At 37.3% G+C, this 17,546-nt stretch overlaps 1 protein-coding gene across 1 annotated transcript in view; it reads left to right on the top strand.

Moving 5' to 3' along the window:
* LOC311048681 (low-density lipoprotein receptor-related protein 1-like) overlaps window positions 1-17,546 on the top strand; it is a gene marked incomplete at its 3' end in the record, with an annotated part of 32,154 nt that overhangs the window by 1,594 nt on the left and 13,014 nt on the right. Inside the window, exon 2 of the mRNA XM_084061943.1 lies at window positions 14,470-14,505. Within this exon, the coding sequence (XP_083918069.1) occupies window positions 14,470-14,505 (36 nt within the window). The remainder of the gene's footprint in view (window positions 1-14,469; window positions 14,506-17,546) is intronic.

Raw genomic sequence — 17,546 nt, 5'->3', positions numbered from 1 at the left:
GGAAAGGGGGGGTGGCTATGTGTGACTCACCTTAACCACTGTGCTATCAGCACCATGACGCACATTAAAACATAACATTAAGGGTGCGTTCGAAAATACAGCACTGAGTGCACTGACCAATACAAACTAATAGGTGAGTGTGCTCCGGTGCGTAATTTCCGAACGCACCCTATGTTTGACAACAAACACACAGTTGTATCTCAGACTTATTACGATCCACTTATATTTTTGATGCATAATATGGTGATTTAAAAACGAACAAACACATACAGTACGTTTATTTGAGATAAATAATAGTGAATGGTGAAATGAATTATTATTAATATTAATATTAATATTATTATCAAGATATTGTGAACTTGTAGATCTGCTATTTTCACAACTTTATATTTTTTAAAGTAGAGGGGGGGGGGCTATCAGCACCTTGACGCACATTAAAACCAAACATGTATTTTTACACTATGTATTTTACACTGTAGAATGGATTGTAAAGTGACCAGAGATTATTATTATTATTTTTTTTTAATCTAATGTGGGTCTGTGGTCTCATACAGTGGTTCTCAATGAGGGGTCCAGGGACCCCCAGGGGTCCTTGAGGGGGTTCCAGGGGGTCCCCAGCTAAATTAGTTAATATAGCATTTTAACCACTTTAACCCTTATAAAACCATACATAGATGCATTATGCCTAAACACACATGGACTCTCTTATACTTCAGTATTTTCAGGGTATTTTATCTAAATTTCTCTCATCAACATGTACTTGGAAATCAACAGAAATCTAACCCTAACCCTTACATTAAAACATAACATTTAGTTTGACCACAAATACACAGTTATATCTCAGACTTATGATCCACTAATATTTAAAATATGAATACATAGGTTTATGTTTGATGCATAATGATGATAAAAACATCTACAGTACGTTTATTTGTGATAAATAATACAATGACTCCACAAAGACTCCCTGAATACGTTTATGAAAACCTAAATGAACCAAATGGACCCTTATGGGTCTGTTTGGTTCCATTTAGGTACTCTGAGTTAAATTATCACTCAGCATTTTACACTGTAGAATGAAACCCCAGATATTAAAACATAAATATTGATGATTTTTTTTTATCAAATGTGGGTCTGTGGTCTAATACAGTGGTTCTAAAAGTGTGGTCCGGGGACCCCTAGGGGTCCTTGAGGGGGTTCCAGGGGGTCCCCAGCAAAATGAGTTCATACAGCATCAAAACCAGTTTAATCACTTTAACCCCTTAAACACATACAGGCTATTTGGAAATGTTTAAAACGTTTTTTTTATCTTGAAATATGTTTTAAACATGTGGAATATTAAACACTTTAACATGAATGGGTGTCCCTGGGGGTCCCTGGGGGTCCCTGGCACAACATATGTTCAGATGGGGGTCTGTGGTCCTTGACATGAAAATGTTTGAAAACCACTGATCTAATATATAACATGATTTATTAACCCATTCAATACAAATGTCTTCTAAATCTTAACAATTTTTCTGAAAACCATATGTTTCTGTCAGTGGTTCTCACACTTTTTCATGTCAAGGACCCCCAAAATAATATGTATTTGGCCGCGGACCCCCATATCAAAATATGTTTTTCCAGGTACCCCCCAGAAGCAAAGATTTGAGATACAAATGTTTGCTTTAAAATATATATATTCAAAAATTTGAAATATATGTAGGCTGTTATATACTGTATTTGGACATTCAAAATATGTTGTAATTATTTTTATGTTGATGTGATTTCATAATTAAACTTTATATTGATAAGGCATACTGATAATAACAACATGGCACTTCATGTCAAAAAGGTTGCTCTGTGTGTGTGTGTGTGTGTGTGTGTGTGTGTGTGTGTGTGTGTGTGTGTGTGTGTGCGTGTGTGCGTGCGTGCGTGCGTGCGTGCGTGCGTGCGTGCGTGTGTGTGTGAGAGAGAGTGAGCTCATCACCATAGCAACCCTTCTAAGTCTTCCTCTGTGGTTAAACTGCCTTCATTCTACCACACGGACCCCCTTTCCATTTGGTATCTTCTCATGTGTGCAACCTTTTTTACACAGACATCAGTTTTTTCACACTTTTTGTTGTTGAAATGTTTAAATGTATGAATGTTTAAATGTTTAAAGTGCTCATGTGGTCTATAGTCTATGTTTTCATAGACCTGGTTGCTTATTTCAACGCCTCACACAGCGACTGAGCTTGTAGATCGGCTATGTTCACAATATTTGCCTCTTTCTTACCTAATATTTGACATTTTGGACAATTTGGTATTAAAAAGGTCTTAAAAGTCTTTAACAATTTAGTGAGAAAACATTATTGCACATTAAGCTAATCATCTGGGGACCCCCCAAAGTAATGTAGTGACACCCTGGGGTAAATCAACCTATAATGGTTACAATGTAACCAAACATTTATAAATGAATCTATAATGGTTATTCAAGTAGGTTTAGGTAAATACTGTTGTATTTTCCAGGTTGTTCTTGTGTTTATTGACAGTCACAGTGTAGAGAGACAGTCACAGTGTAGAGAGAGACAGTCACAGTGTAGAGAGAGACAGTCACAGTGTAGAGAGACAGTCGTGTAGAGAGACAGGAAACAGTGACGTGTAGCAAAGGTCCGCTGGGCCCAGGAATTGAACCAGGGACTCTCTGTCAGACATCTGACACCTTAACCTCTGAGCTATCAGCGCTGTGAGGCAGATAAAAACCTGCTCATGTTAAAACATGATGAGTCAGCATTTAGTTTAACACACATACTGTAGTTACTTAGAACAAACATCCAGAGGATCTGAGACATGGGACAATATTATACATTTACTTTTATTTAAACATATCAATGCACACATGCATAAAGGTGCATTTAAGCTGTTTTTTTCTCTGCTTTAATTCCGATGTGATGCCTAAAATTGGGATCAATGAATTTGTTTTTTTATTAAAGTATCAATTTGTAGCTGTCTCAGAGATGGCATGATATACATTCTGAAAATGTGTCAATTGTGAATACTAGAAGCTCGGCCCTGCTACGCAGGGCCTCGCGTCTAGCCCGCCGCCACGCCCACGTAGCGCCCGCGGCCACTTGGCAGCGCATATAAGTGGCATAGCGACATGAGGGCCAGTGGGGCCGTGGCTCGGTCAGTGAAGACCCTGTAGCGCGGATGATATGTGGCATAGAGGGGCAGATTTTAAATCTCCAGAGGAAACATCCGTGGGCTACCATTGGTTCAGCGATGTGTGCGGGCGCCCTGCGGGCCCTCCTCCTCCACCAATGTGCAGTATTGAGAGCCCTGACGTCACAACATTTGGAGCGATGGGCACTGCACTCTGGTTGGTTAGGGTACACCTAGGGCCCAGGTAGAACCCAGTTAAAGCCTGCATGGGCAAACCCAGTTAGGACCCGCCTTGGTCCCACATAAACGTGGCTAGTTGGGGCCCACCTAAGGGCCAGGTAGAAGCGACTTATAGCCCGCATGGGCATCGCAGTTAAGACCCACCTCGGCCCCACATAGAATTGCCTAGGTGGGGCCCACCTAAGGGCCAGGTAGAGTCGGTGGGGACCCCCCACAGGCTAATGTTAAAATGGTAGCACTTGTTCCTCAACATAGTGTGAATGTGCGTGCAAAGTTGACCACAATCGGACGCTGCATTCATGATTTGCGGCATTTTGTGCAAACTTTAGATGTGAATCTTAGCCAATCGGGATGGAATATGAAAGATTAAACAGATCCGTCTTGATCACATGACTATAGAGATCATGTGTACCGATTTGCGTGAAATGTAGATAAAATCGGAAGGAGTAATGTAAAGAAATATGTTGTACATAAGGCGGCCTCCTGGTGGAGCTATAAAAGGTAGATGTGAGAAATGCAGGGGAAAGGTTTTTCCTTGACCTCTAGAGAGTGCACATACAAAGTTTTACACAGATTGGTGCAGGTATAGGTAAAAACACAAATCGGACTGTTATAGCGCCACCATGAGGCTGATTAGAAAAATCTGAAGTGGAATTTCTTGCTCGGCATAGTGGGAATGTGGGTGCAAATGTGCACGGAAAGTGCATGCTGTGTTCATAATTTGAGGCATTTTGGTCAAAACGGAGCAGTCCTGGAAACTTTGGAAGCCATTTTTAGTCAATCAGGATGGAAAATGAGAAATCTGAAATACCGTGGTTTTTTTTAATGACTGTAGAGATACTGTGTATCGATGTGCGTGATGTTAGGACAAAATGTGTAGCAGTACTGTGAGAAAATGTGTTTTGCAAAAAGCGGCCTCCTGGTGGCACTATAACAGGGCCATGTGAAAGAAATGGGGTAGAGGTTCTGAATTGGCATCCAGGGAGTGTGTGTGCACAGTTGCGCTGCGATCAAGCCAACGATGCGGGAGATTAGCTATCCACAGACCGTCGGACGGACAGGGGGTAAAACATACTCTCGCGCCATCCCTTTCGGCCTGGCGGAGACAATAAAAAAGCTAAAGTAAAGGAAAATACCATTACTGCAACAAAAGGAGTCAACAAACTATACTATAAAACATTGGCCACATTGTCAAAAAATTTAAGAAAGAGGCAAACATGTTGAAAATAGACGATCTACAAGCTTACAACGCCTCTCAACGTGAGGCGTTGTGAGCTTGTAGATCTGCTATTTTCACAATATTGACTTGTGGAACGGAGTCAAACAAAATTGGGGGGGTCCCCAGTTCAAATATGATTATTTGGGGGGGGGGCGTAGCCACTGCCCTAATCGGACCGAAATGATCTGAAATTACTACATGACCATAATGCAGCCTAAACGTGCGTTGCACGGGGCGGTCCTGCCATTACGTTAGTTACTGGAGTAAGTTGCTGTGGAGCTACACCAGAAGACACACACAACATACACCATCTACAATGGACTAACGGAGCAGCAATAATAACAGTTACCGCACGAACGTGCATTGTTCACAAAGTGATTGCACAGCCGCTGCAGGCATGACAACCACGTTAGCGTTAGCTACGGCAACTATCACAGCGCCCTGTCCGTCGTCGCTGCGACTGACTCTGGTGGCTACAGCCATAGATATATAAACACTACAGCAAGCTCTCTGAGATGCCATTGTCTGGGAACTGCTCTTAGCGTGACACGACCAATGAGAGTGAGCGCTTTCGTTGTTGCTAAGATACGGTGCATGGCACACGGCGTCTCTGCCCCATAGCTTGTAGATCTCACACATGATTGGCGTAGGCTGCGTTGCCGTCGACGCTGATTGGCTGCATGTTGCTGTGACGTTGAAATGGGGTGCCAGGTCTGCTTTGTGTGTAAGCGATTTTGGGCTCATTTGGGCGCGCTTTTGGACTGTTTTCCATAGAGCACGGCAGGGCTTGTTTCTGTCCCGTGACGGATGTGGCAAAGAAGGTGCAAAACGAACCATCCGGAAGTAAAGTGCGAGATGAAATATATAGCACTTTATGATTATTAGAGAAGGAGACAGATGTGAAGGTGGAAAATGGAATGTAGGAGGTTATATATTTTTTCATGAGCGATTTTTGTAGCAAGTTGTGAGTGAATTGGGCCACTCCTGTGGGCGGGGGGCTGATTAGAACCATTGGGGTTTGGGAAGGAGACGCTCTCTGTTTGAGTAGTAGAGATATTTGTATTTTGGGTCAGATAATGTCCCAATTTGTATGGTGTAATAGTGACATCTACTGTTCAGTTCATTATATGGTCAGTTGAAGGGTCAGATATCATGTGACACTAATCACAGCAACATTGATTCAGCTGTTTGAGTGAAGGTTCAGGTAATCAGAACAAAGTGAGTTTTCAGAGGTGAAAGGAGCTCTTTTCATGTCAACAAGAGTCTCTACTAAATACTAAATAAGAAAAAGTAAACGTAACAACTCCTGAATATTGTGGGCAGAGAGCGCACACGGTATGTCACTTGTTATTGTCATTGTAGTTTGTGTATATGAGTGTGATGATGCAACTTGAATGTGGACATTTCATGAATATGGACATTTCATGGACTCTTAAAAAGATGACAGCAAATGGCTGCCAACAAAAAGTTAAAAAATATGATTTTTTTTTTATGTTAGAGTTTTTCATGGTGTGTTGCTGGGCAAATAAAAGCTCTTGTGAAACAGCACAGCAGTTGGAGCAAAAACATTCATTAGATTGATTAACTGTTGCCTCCCTAGTGTGTTGGAAAAAGTGGGTGTTCCTTTATGCTTCAAGATCAAGGTTACTGGTCTAGTAGAGTGTGTTGGTACTGATGGATCCACACTGGTCTAGTAGAGTGTGTTGGTACTGATGGATCCACACTGGTCTAGTAGAGTGTGTTGGTACTGATGGATCCACACTGGTCTAGTAGAGTGTGTTGGTACTGATGGATCCACACTGGTCTAGTAGAGTGTGTTACTGATGGATCCACACTGGTCTAGTAGAGTGTGTTACTGATGGATCCACACTGGTCTAGTAGAGTGTGTTACTGATGGATCCACACTGGTCTAGTAGAGTGTGTTACTGATGGATCCACACTGGTCTAGTAGAGTGTGTTGGTACTGATGGATCCACACTGGTCTAGTAGAGTGTGTTACTGATGGATCCACACTGGTCTAGTAGAGTGTGTTGGTACTGATGGATCCACACTGGTCTAGTAGAGTGTGTTACTGATGGATCCACACTGGTCTAGTAGAGTGTGTTGGTACTGATGGATCCACACTGGTCTAGTAGAGTGTGTTACTGATGGATCCACACTGGTCTAGTAGAGTGTGTTACTGATGGATCCACACTGGTCTAGTAGAGTGTGTTGGTACTGATGGATCCACACTGGTCTAGTAGAGTGTGTTACTGATGGAGCCACACTGGTCTAGTAGAGTGTGTTACTGATGGATCCACACTGGTCTAGTTTAATGGATTTGAACCCACATCCTCGGTGGTGGAGGGCAGGGTCTTTACCACTGCACCACCCGAGCTCGCTGTCACATGTATTACATAAATGCCTGATTTGTAATTATTTGAGCTAAGTGAAATTATTTTTGCATAATTGCTGGAATTGTTTCCATTATGAAAAAACTGTTGGATGAGATGAACATGAATGTGAACATGGGGGGGCTATGTGTGACTCACCTTAACCACTGTGCTATCAGCACCATGACGCACATTAAAACATAACATTAAGGGTGCGTTCGAAAATACAGCACTGAGCGCACTGGCCAATACAAACTAATAGGCGAGTGTGCTCCGGTGCGTAATTTCCGAACGCATGTTTGACAACAAACACAGTTGTATCTCAGACTTATTATGATCCACTTATATTTTTGATGCATAATATGGTGATTTAAAAACAAACAAACACATACAGTACAGTACGTTTATTTGAGATAAATAATAGTGATTGGTGAAATGAATTATTATTAATATTAATATCAACATATTGTGAACTTGTTGATCTGCTATTTTCACAACTTTATATATTTTTTAAAGTAGAGGGGGGGGGGGGGCTATCAGCACCTTGACGCACATTAAAACCAAACATGTATTTTTACACTAATTATTTTACACTGTAGAATGGATTGTAAAGTGACCAGAGATTATTATTATTATTATTTTTTTAATCTAATGTGGGTCTGTGGTCTCATACAGTGGTTCTCAATGAGGGGTCCAGGGACCCCCAGGGGTCCTTGAGGGGGTTCCAGGGGGTCCCCAGCAAAATGAGTTAATATAGCATTTTAACCACTTTAACCCTTATAAAACCATATATAGATGCACATGCCTAAACAAACATGGACTCTCTTATACTTCAGTATTTTCAGGGTATTTTATCTGAATTTCTCTCATCAACATGTACTTGGAAATCAACAGAAATCTAACCCTAACCCTTACATTAAAACATAACATTTAGTTAGACCACAAATACACAGTTATATCTCAGACTTATGATCCACTAATATTTAAAATATGAATACATAGGTTTATTTTTGATGCATAATGATGATAAAAACATCTACAGTACGTTTATTTGTGATAAATAATACAATATTGTTGACATTGTGATGAAGGCAGAAAAGACTCCCTAAATAACTATTATGAAAACCTAAATGAACCAAATGGACCCTTATGGGTCTGTTTGGTTCCATTTAGGTACTGTGAGTTAAATTATCACTCAGCATTTTACACTGTAGAATGAAAACCCAGATATTAAAACATAAATATTGATGAATATGTTTTTTTTTATCAAATGTGGGTCTGTGGTCTAATACAGTGGTTCTAAAAGTGTGGTCCGGGGACCCCTAGGGGTCCTTGAGGGGGGGGGGGGGGGGATATATGTAGGCTGTTATATACTGTATTTGGACATTCAAAATATGTTGTAATTATCTTATGTTCATGTGATTTCATAATTAAACGTTATATTGATAAGGCATACTGATAATAACAACATGGCACTTCATGTCAAAAAGGTTGCCGGGTTCGCGCGTGTGTGTGTGTGTGGAGTCAGCTCATCACCATAGCAACCCTTCTAAGTCTTCCTCTGTGGTTAAACTGTCTTCATTCTACCACACTGCCCCCCCTTTCCATTTGGTATCTTCTCATGTGTGCAACCTTTTTTACACAGACATCAGTTTTTTCACACTTTTTGTTGTTGAAAATTGCAGATCTATGAGAGCTTGTACATGTATAAATGTTTAAATGTATGAATGTTTAAATGTTTAAAGTGCTCATGTGGTCTATAGTCTATGTTTTCATAGACCTGGTTGCTTATTTCAACTCCTCACACAGCGACTGAGCTTGTAGATCGGCTATGTTCACAATATTTGCCTCTTTCTTACCTAATATTTGACATTTTGGCCAATTTGGTATTAAAAAGGTCTTAAAAGTCTTTAACAATTTAGTGAGAAAACATTATTGCACATTAAACTAATCATCTGGGGACCCCCCAAAGTAATGTAGTGACACCCTGGGGTAAATCAACCTATAATGGTTACAATGTAACCAAACATTTATAAATGAATCTATAATGGTTATTCAAGTAGGTTTAGGTAAATACTGTTGTATTTTCCAGGTTGTTGTTGTGTTTATTGACAGTCACAGTGTAGAGAGACAGTCACAGTGTAGAGACAGTCACAGTGTAGAGAGACAGTCACAGTGTAGAGAGACAGTCACAGTGTAGAGAGACAGTCACAGTGTAGAGAGACAGTCACAGTGTAAAGAGACAGTCACAGTGTAGAGAGAGACAGTCACAGTGTAGAGAGACAGTCACAGTGTAGAGAGACAGTCACAGTGTAGAGAGACAGTCACAGTGTAGAGAGACAGTCACAGTGTAGAGAGACAGTCACAGTGTAAAGAGACAGTCACAGTGTAGAGAGAGACAGTCACAGTGTAGAGAGACAGTCACAGTGTAGAGAGAGACAGTCACAGTGTAGAGAGAGACAGTCACAGTGTAGAGAGACAGTCACAGTGTAAAGAGACAGGAAACAGTGTAGAGAGACAGTCACAGTGTAGAGAGAGACAGTCACAGTGTAGAGAGAGACAGTCACAGTGTAGAGAGACAGTCACAGTGTAAAGAGACAGGAAACAGTGACGTGCAGCAAAGGTCCGCTGGGCCCAGGAATTGAACCAGGGACTCTCTGTCACCTTAACCTCTGAGCTATCAGCGCTGTGAGGCAGATAAAAACCTGCTCATGTTAAAACATGATGAGTCAGCATTTAGTTTAACACACATACTGTAGTTACTTAGAACAAACATCCAGAGGATCTGAGACATGGGACAATATTATACATTTACTTTTATTTAAACATATCAATGCACACATGCATAAAGGTGCATTTAAGCTGTTTTTTTCTCTGCTTTAATTCCGATGTGATGCCTAAAATTGGGATCAATGAATTTGTTATTTTATTAAAGTATCAATTTGTAGCTGTCTCAGAGATGGCATGATATACATTCTGAAAATGTGTCAATTGTGAATATATTTGTATTTTGGGTCAGATATTGTATTTGTATGGTGTAATAGTGACATCTACTGTTCAGTTCATTATATGGTCAGTTGAAGGGTCAGATATCATGTGACACTAATCACAGCAACATTGATTCAGCTGTTTGAGTGAAGGTTCAGGTAATCAGAACAAAGTGAGTTTTCAGAGGTGAAAGTAGCGCTTTTCATGTCAACAATAACTCCTGAATATTGTGGGCAGAGAGCGCACACGGTATGTTACTTAATATTGTCATTGTAGTTTGTGTATATGTGTGTGATGATGCAACTTGAATGTGGACATTTCATGATTATGGACAATTCATGGACTTGTAAAAAGATGACAGCAAATGGCTGCCAACAAAAGGTTCTTGTGAAACAGCAGTTGGAGCAAAAACATTCATTAGGTTGATTAACTGTTGCCTCCCTAGTGTGTTGGATAAAGTGGGTGTTCCTTTATGCTTCAAGATCAAGGTTACTGGTCTAGTAGAGTGTGTTGGTACTGTTGGATCCACACTGGTCTAGTAGAGTGTGTTGGTACTGTTGGATCCACACTGGTCTAGTAGAGTGTGTTGGTACTGATGGATCCACACTGGTCTAGTAGAGTGTGTTGGTACTGATGGATCCACACTGGTCTAGTAGAGTGTGTTGGTACTGATGGATCCACACTGGTCTAGTAGAGTGTGTTACTGATGGATCCACACTGGTCTAGTAGAGTGTGTTACTGATGGATCCACACTGGTCTAGTAGAGTGTGTTGGTACTGATGGATCCACACTGGTCTAGTAGAGTGTGTTGGTGCTGATGGATCCACACTGGTCTAATAGAGTGTGTTACTGATGGATGCACACTTGTCTAGTTTAATGGATTTGAACCCACATCACCCGAGCTCGCTGTCACATGTATTACATAAATGCCCGATTTGCAATTATTTTAGTTAATTGAAATTATTTTGCATAATTGCTGGAATTGTTTCCATTATGAAAAAAAACTGTTGGATGAAATTATCATGAATGTCATATTTTCATCATTATTTCCATGCTATTGTCCACACTCTTTAACAACTGTCAATCCCTGTTTTGGGTATTATGGGCAAACATTTAAAATGTTCATACATTTTCAAAAACATTTTTCAAAAATAGCAAGAATAGCTGATCAACAAGCTCACAATGTTGAATAATGTGACACGTTGTGAGCTTGTAGATCGGCTATTTTAATCTGAGGAGATGCTAGTTTTCCTACAGGATAATTTGGAAAGGGGGGGGGGGGGGTTACCATAACATAAATTAACCTATAATGTCACAAGTAGGTTTGACAAAGAATTAAACCATAATTACACCTTAAAAGGATCCCTGGATAATAAGCCAAATATGCCTTAATACATTATAATTGCCTCTATAACTAAAATAAAAAATGTAAAACGCCTTAAACATTTTATTTATTAAAATACATGAAATATTTAAGGTGTTTTTAATTTTACATTTTAGTTATTGAGGACAATTATAATGACAATTATAATATTGTTATTATTAAGCCATATTTGGCTTATTAGCCAGGGATCCATTTAATTTTTATTTTATGGCTGTCTTACGTGCATATATTGTTATGGTGCTTTAAAATGTATTTATTTTCTTATACATTATGCCTTGAATACTTTGAATTGTCTTTGTGTATGAAATGTTTTACATGTTTAAATATATTTAATAACTGCTGTGTGTGTGTGTGTGTGTGTGTGTGTGTGTGTGTGTGTGTGTGTGTGTGTGTGTGTGTGTGTGTGTGTGTGTGTGTGTGTGTGTGTGTGTGTGTGTGTGTGTGTGTGTGTGTGTGTGTGTGTGTGTGTGTGTGTGTGTGTGTGTGTGTGTGTGTGTGTGCGTGCGTGCGCGCAGACAGATCATCACCATAGCAACCCTTGTAACTCTTCCTATGTGGTTAAACTGCCTGAATTCTACCACGCTGAAAATACACACACACATCTCAGTCATATGCGAGAAGTGCACTGTACCTCTGGCGGTGTTACACCCCATGTTGTTACTCATAATATTATGTGACGGTGACCTACAGTCAGTGCAGTATAAGGCTAGAATGCAATGGGTAACAACTTGTGGTGTAACACCGAGAGAGGCACCGCTTTTGCATTTGGTATTTTCTCATGTGTGTTGCCACTGTGCCTCTGGCAATGTTACACCTCATGTTGTTACCCATAATATATAATGTGACCTATAGTCAGTGCATTAGGTGACAGAATGTGATGATGGTAACCATGGTGATGGGGTTAGGATACTTTGTAACTAATAGATTTGATAGACATTACAAGTTGTGACAACAACCTGAGACTGTATCAGCTGTGTGTGTGTGTGTGTGTGTGTGTGTGTGTGTGTGTGTGTGTGTGTGTGTGTGTGTGTGTGTGTGTGTGTGTGTGTGTGTGTGTGTGTGTGTGTGTGTGTGTGTGTGTGTGTGTGTGTGTGTGTGTGTGTGTGTGTGTGTGTGTGTGTGTGTGTGTGTGCGCGCGATCCGCCAGAACACACACACATATCATGATCACGTCATTCACCACATTCAATTTCATTTAAATTCAAAGGATCTTTATTGACATGAGAAAACATACGTTTACATTACATTGCCAAAGCAAGTGTCAAATTAATATTCATACATGTATCCATGTGGAGGATTGTAAACATTAAGGATGTTTCTTTTAAAATATAATATTTTAAAACATGTAGTCATTTAAATGAAGTCCCCTCACATCTGTATGTAAATTATATCCTGAACATAATTCTACATTCATTCAAACTGTGAACTCTGACTGGGCAGAGAGTCTGCAGATAGGTGGGTTATTGATAATGATTACAATGTCCTCCTGATGTGAAAGAAAATATCTCAAAAGTAGAAGAAAATAAATGTATAGGAAAACAAACTCTGTTGTAAATATATTATTTTGATGTGATGTCATAATTAAATGTAATGTTGATACGACACACTGACTACTATTAAGACAATAAAAACATGACACTTTGTGTCAAAAAGGTTGCTGACCCCTGATTAGATTTTTACAAACATGTTCATGTCAAGAACCTCACATTAACCCCACATTAACCCCACATTAACATGTATTTGGCTGCAAACCCTCACGTGAAAATATTTAGTGTTGTAAAAAATAGGTATATTAGATAATCATCATCATAATAGATTTAATAAAAGATTTATTTGAAATTAGCAGATCTACAACTAAGCGCACAACACATGCTTGTAGATAGTAAGTAAGTACCTTTATTTAATGCATATATTTATTTATATAAGATGTATTGTATATAGGGTTAAAGGGTAAAGTTGTTGCCCTGATTATTTATTTATTAAAATAAAATTGATTCAGACACTTATTTATTAATTAAAATAACATCGATTCAGACACTTGTTTATTAATTAAAATAACATTGATTCAGACACTTGTTTATTAATTAAAATAACATTGATTCAGACACTTGTTTATTAATTAAAATAACATTGATTCAGACACTTAATTATTAATTAAAATAATGTTGGATCAGACACTTATTTTTTAATTAAAATAACATTGATTCAGACACTTAATTATGAATTAAAATAATGTTCGTTCAGAAATGTATTTATTCATAAGAATAATGTTTCAGAAACGTATTTATTAATTACATAATATTGGTTCAGACATTTATCTATTAAAATAACGTTGGTTCTGATACTTATATTACGCTTTTACAATTAATTTACAGTTACACTTCAACCATAAGTAAAAAAAAATATTTTTATGTCTCTAGGCTATTGTATTTCTTCTATTTTGCTTTAAAATATATTTTACAAAATGTCTTGAAATGTTTTTAATGCCTCATGCACTGAATGATGTTTGTATGAAATGTGTTCTACTTTTAAATACATTTAGTGATCGGGTGTGTGTGTGTGTGTGTGTGTGTGTGTGTGTGTGTGTGTGTGTGTGTGTGTGTGTGTGTGTGTGTGTGTGTGTGTGTGTGTGTGTGTGTGTGTGTGTGTGTGTGTGTGTGTGTGTGTGTGTGTGTGTGTGTGTGTGTGTGTGTGTGTGTGTGTGTGTGTGTGTGTGTGTGTGTGTGTGTGTGTGTGTGTGTGTGTGTGTGTGTGTGTGTGTGTGTGTGTGTGTGTGTGTGTGTGTGTGTGTGTGCGCGTGTGTGTGTGTGTGTGTGTGTGTGTGTGTGTGTTCACTGAACAGTGCAATGCTGCCCTCTACAGGAAAGAGTCTGATGTTGAACCACACACACACACACACACACACACACACACACACACACACACACACACACACACACACACACACACACACACACACACACACACACACACACACACACACACACTCTACATAGTATAATATTATAATGAGCATTACTGAAGACCAATTATATGAAGATGAATACTATTTTATTATGTTGTATCATGTGTGACGAAGCTGATATGCATTATGACAGTATTATAATGTAACAATTATTTATTGTACTTATATGTGTGTTTAGGTCCTTCTACTCCAGCTGAGCCTGATCCAGATACTGGTGAGAGAACATGTTTTATTTATATTAACTTTATACTGGTTGATCCTCAGACTACTGGTGAGAGAACATGTTTTATTTATAACTTTTATTGTAAACTAAAGTGTTTTTATGTTTTTAGGTGAAGCCCTAAGACGCTCACACTCACATACTTACCTGTTTTCTATAGAGAAATCAAAGTGAATCCTAATATTTACTCCCACTATGAGGATGTCTATATTATATCTCTGTTGTCTGGCAGAAACCAGCTATGTCCAACATATGAAGTTTTCAGGAAATGAAAAAGAAAACATGTTTTCATAACAACACAACACTGTCTCATCAAAGTTGATGACTTTATATAATGTCAGATACTTGAATGTGTCATTATATTATCATCACTTTACCCACATACATTATATTATCATCACTTTACCCACATACATTATATTATCATCACTTTACCCACATACATTATATTATCATCACTTTACCCACATACATACATTATATTATCATCACTTTACCCACATACATTATATTATCATCTCTTTACCCACATACATACATTATATTATCATCACTTTACCCACATACATACATTATATTATCATCACTTTACACACATACATTATATTATCATCTCTTTACCCACATACATTATATTATCATTACTTTACCCACATACATTATATTATCATCACTTTACCCACATACATTATATTATCATCACTTTACCCACATACATACATTATATTATCATCACTTTACCCACATACATTATATTATCATCACTTTACCCACATACATTATATTATCATCACTTTACCCACATACATTATATTATCATCACTTTACCCACATACATTATATTATCATCACTTTACCCACATACATACATTATATTATCATCACTTTACCCACATACATTATATTATCATCACTTTACCCACATACATACATTATATTATCATCACTTTACCCACATACATTATATTATCATCTCTTTACCCACATACATACATTATATTATCATCACTTTACCCACATACATTATATTATCATCTCTTTACCCACATACATTATATTATCATCACTTTACCCACATACATTATATTATCATCACTTTACCCACATACATTATATTATCATCACTTTACCCACATACATTATATTATCATCACTTTACCCACATACATACATTATATTATCATCACTTTACCCACATACATTATATTATCATCACTTTACCCACATACATTATATTATCATCACTTTACCCACATACATACATTATATTATCATCACTTTACCCACATACATTATATTATCATCACTTTACCCACATACATTATATTATCATCACTTTACCCACATACATTATATTATCATCACTTTACCCACATACATACATTATATTATCATCACTTTACCCACATACATTATATTATCATCACTTTACCCACATACATTATATTATCATCACTTTACCCACATACATTATATTATCATCACTTTACCCACATACATTATATTATCATCACTTTACCCACATACATTATATTATCATCACTTTACCCACATACATTATATTATCATCACTTTACCCACATACACTATATTATCATCACTTTACCCACATACATTATATTATCATCACTTTACCCACATACACTATATTATCATCACTTTACCCACATACATTATATTATCATCTCTTTACCCACATACATTATATTATCATCTCTTTACCCACATACATTATATTATCATCACTTTACCCACATACATTATATTATCATCTCTTTACCCACATACATTATATTATCATCACTTTACCCACATACATTATATTATCATCACTTTACCCACATACATACATTATATTATCATCACTTTACCCACATACATTATATTATCATCACTTTACCCACATACATACATTATATTATCATCACTTTACCCACATACACTATATTATCATCACTTTACCCACATACATTATATTATCATCACTTTACCCACATACATTATATTATCATCACTTTACCCACATACATACATTATATTATCATCACTTTACCCACATACATACATTATATTATCATCACTTTACCCACATACATTATATTATCATCACTTTACCCACATACATACATTATATTATCATCACTTTACCCACATACATACATTATATTATCATCACTTTACCCACATACATACATTATATTATCATCACTTTACCCACATACATACATTATATTATCATCACTTTACCCACATACATACATTATATTATCATCACTTTACCCACATACACTATATTATCATCACTTTACCCACATACATTATATTATCATCACTTTACCCACATACATTATATTATCATCACTTTACCCACATACATACATTATATTATCATCACTTTACCCACATACATTATATTATCATCACTTTACCCACATACATACATTATATTATCATCACTTTACCCACATACATTATATTATCATCACTTTACCCACATACATACATTATATTATCATCACTTTACCCACATACATTATATTATCATCACTTTACCCACATACATTATATTATCATCACTTTACCCACATACATTATATTATCATCTCTTTACCCACATACATTATATTATCATTACTTTACCCACATACATTATATTATCATCACTTTACCCACATACATTATATTATCATCACTTTACCCACATACATTATATTATCATCTCTTTACCCACATACATTATATTATCATCTCTTTACCCACATACATTATATTATCATTACTTTACCCACGTACATTATATCATCACTTTACCCACATACATTATATTATCATCACTTTACCCACATACATTATATTATCATTACTTTACCCACATACATTATATCATCACTTTACCCACATACATTATATTATCATCACTTTACCCACATACATTATATTATCATCACTTTACCCACATACATTATATTATCATCACTTTACCCACATACATTATATTATCATCACTTTACCCACATACATTATATTATCATCTC

This window comes from Gymnoscopelus microlampas, assembly GCF_963454915.1.
Source record: "Gymnoscopelus microlampas genome assembly, chromosome: 7".
In the NCBI taxonomy this organism is placed as follows: Eukaryota; Metazoa; Chordata; class Actinopteri; order Myctophiformes; family Myctophidae; genus Gymnoscopelus; species Gymnoscopelus microlampas.
This window is presented reverse-complemented; position numbering and strand designations above follow the sequence as displayed.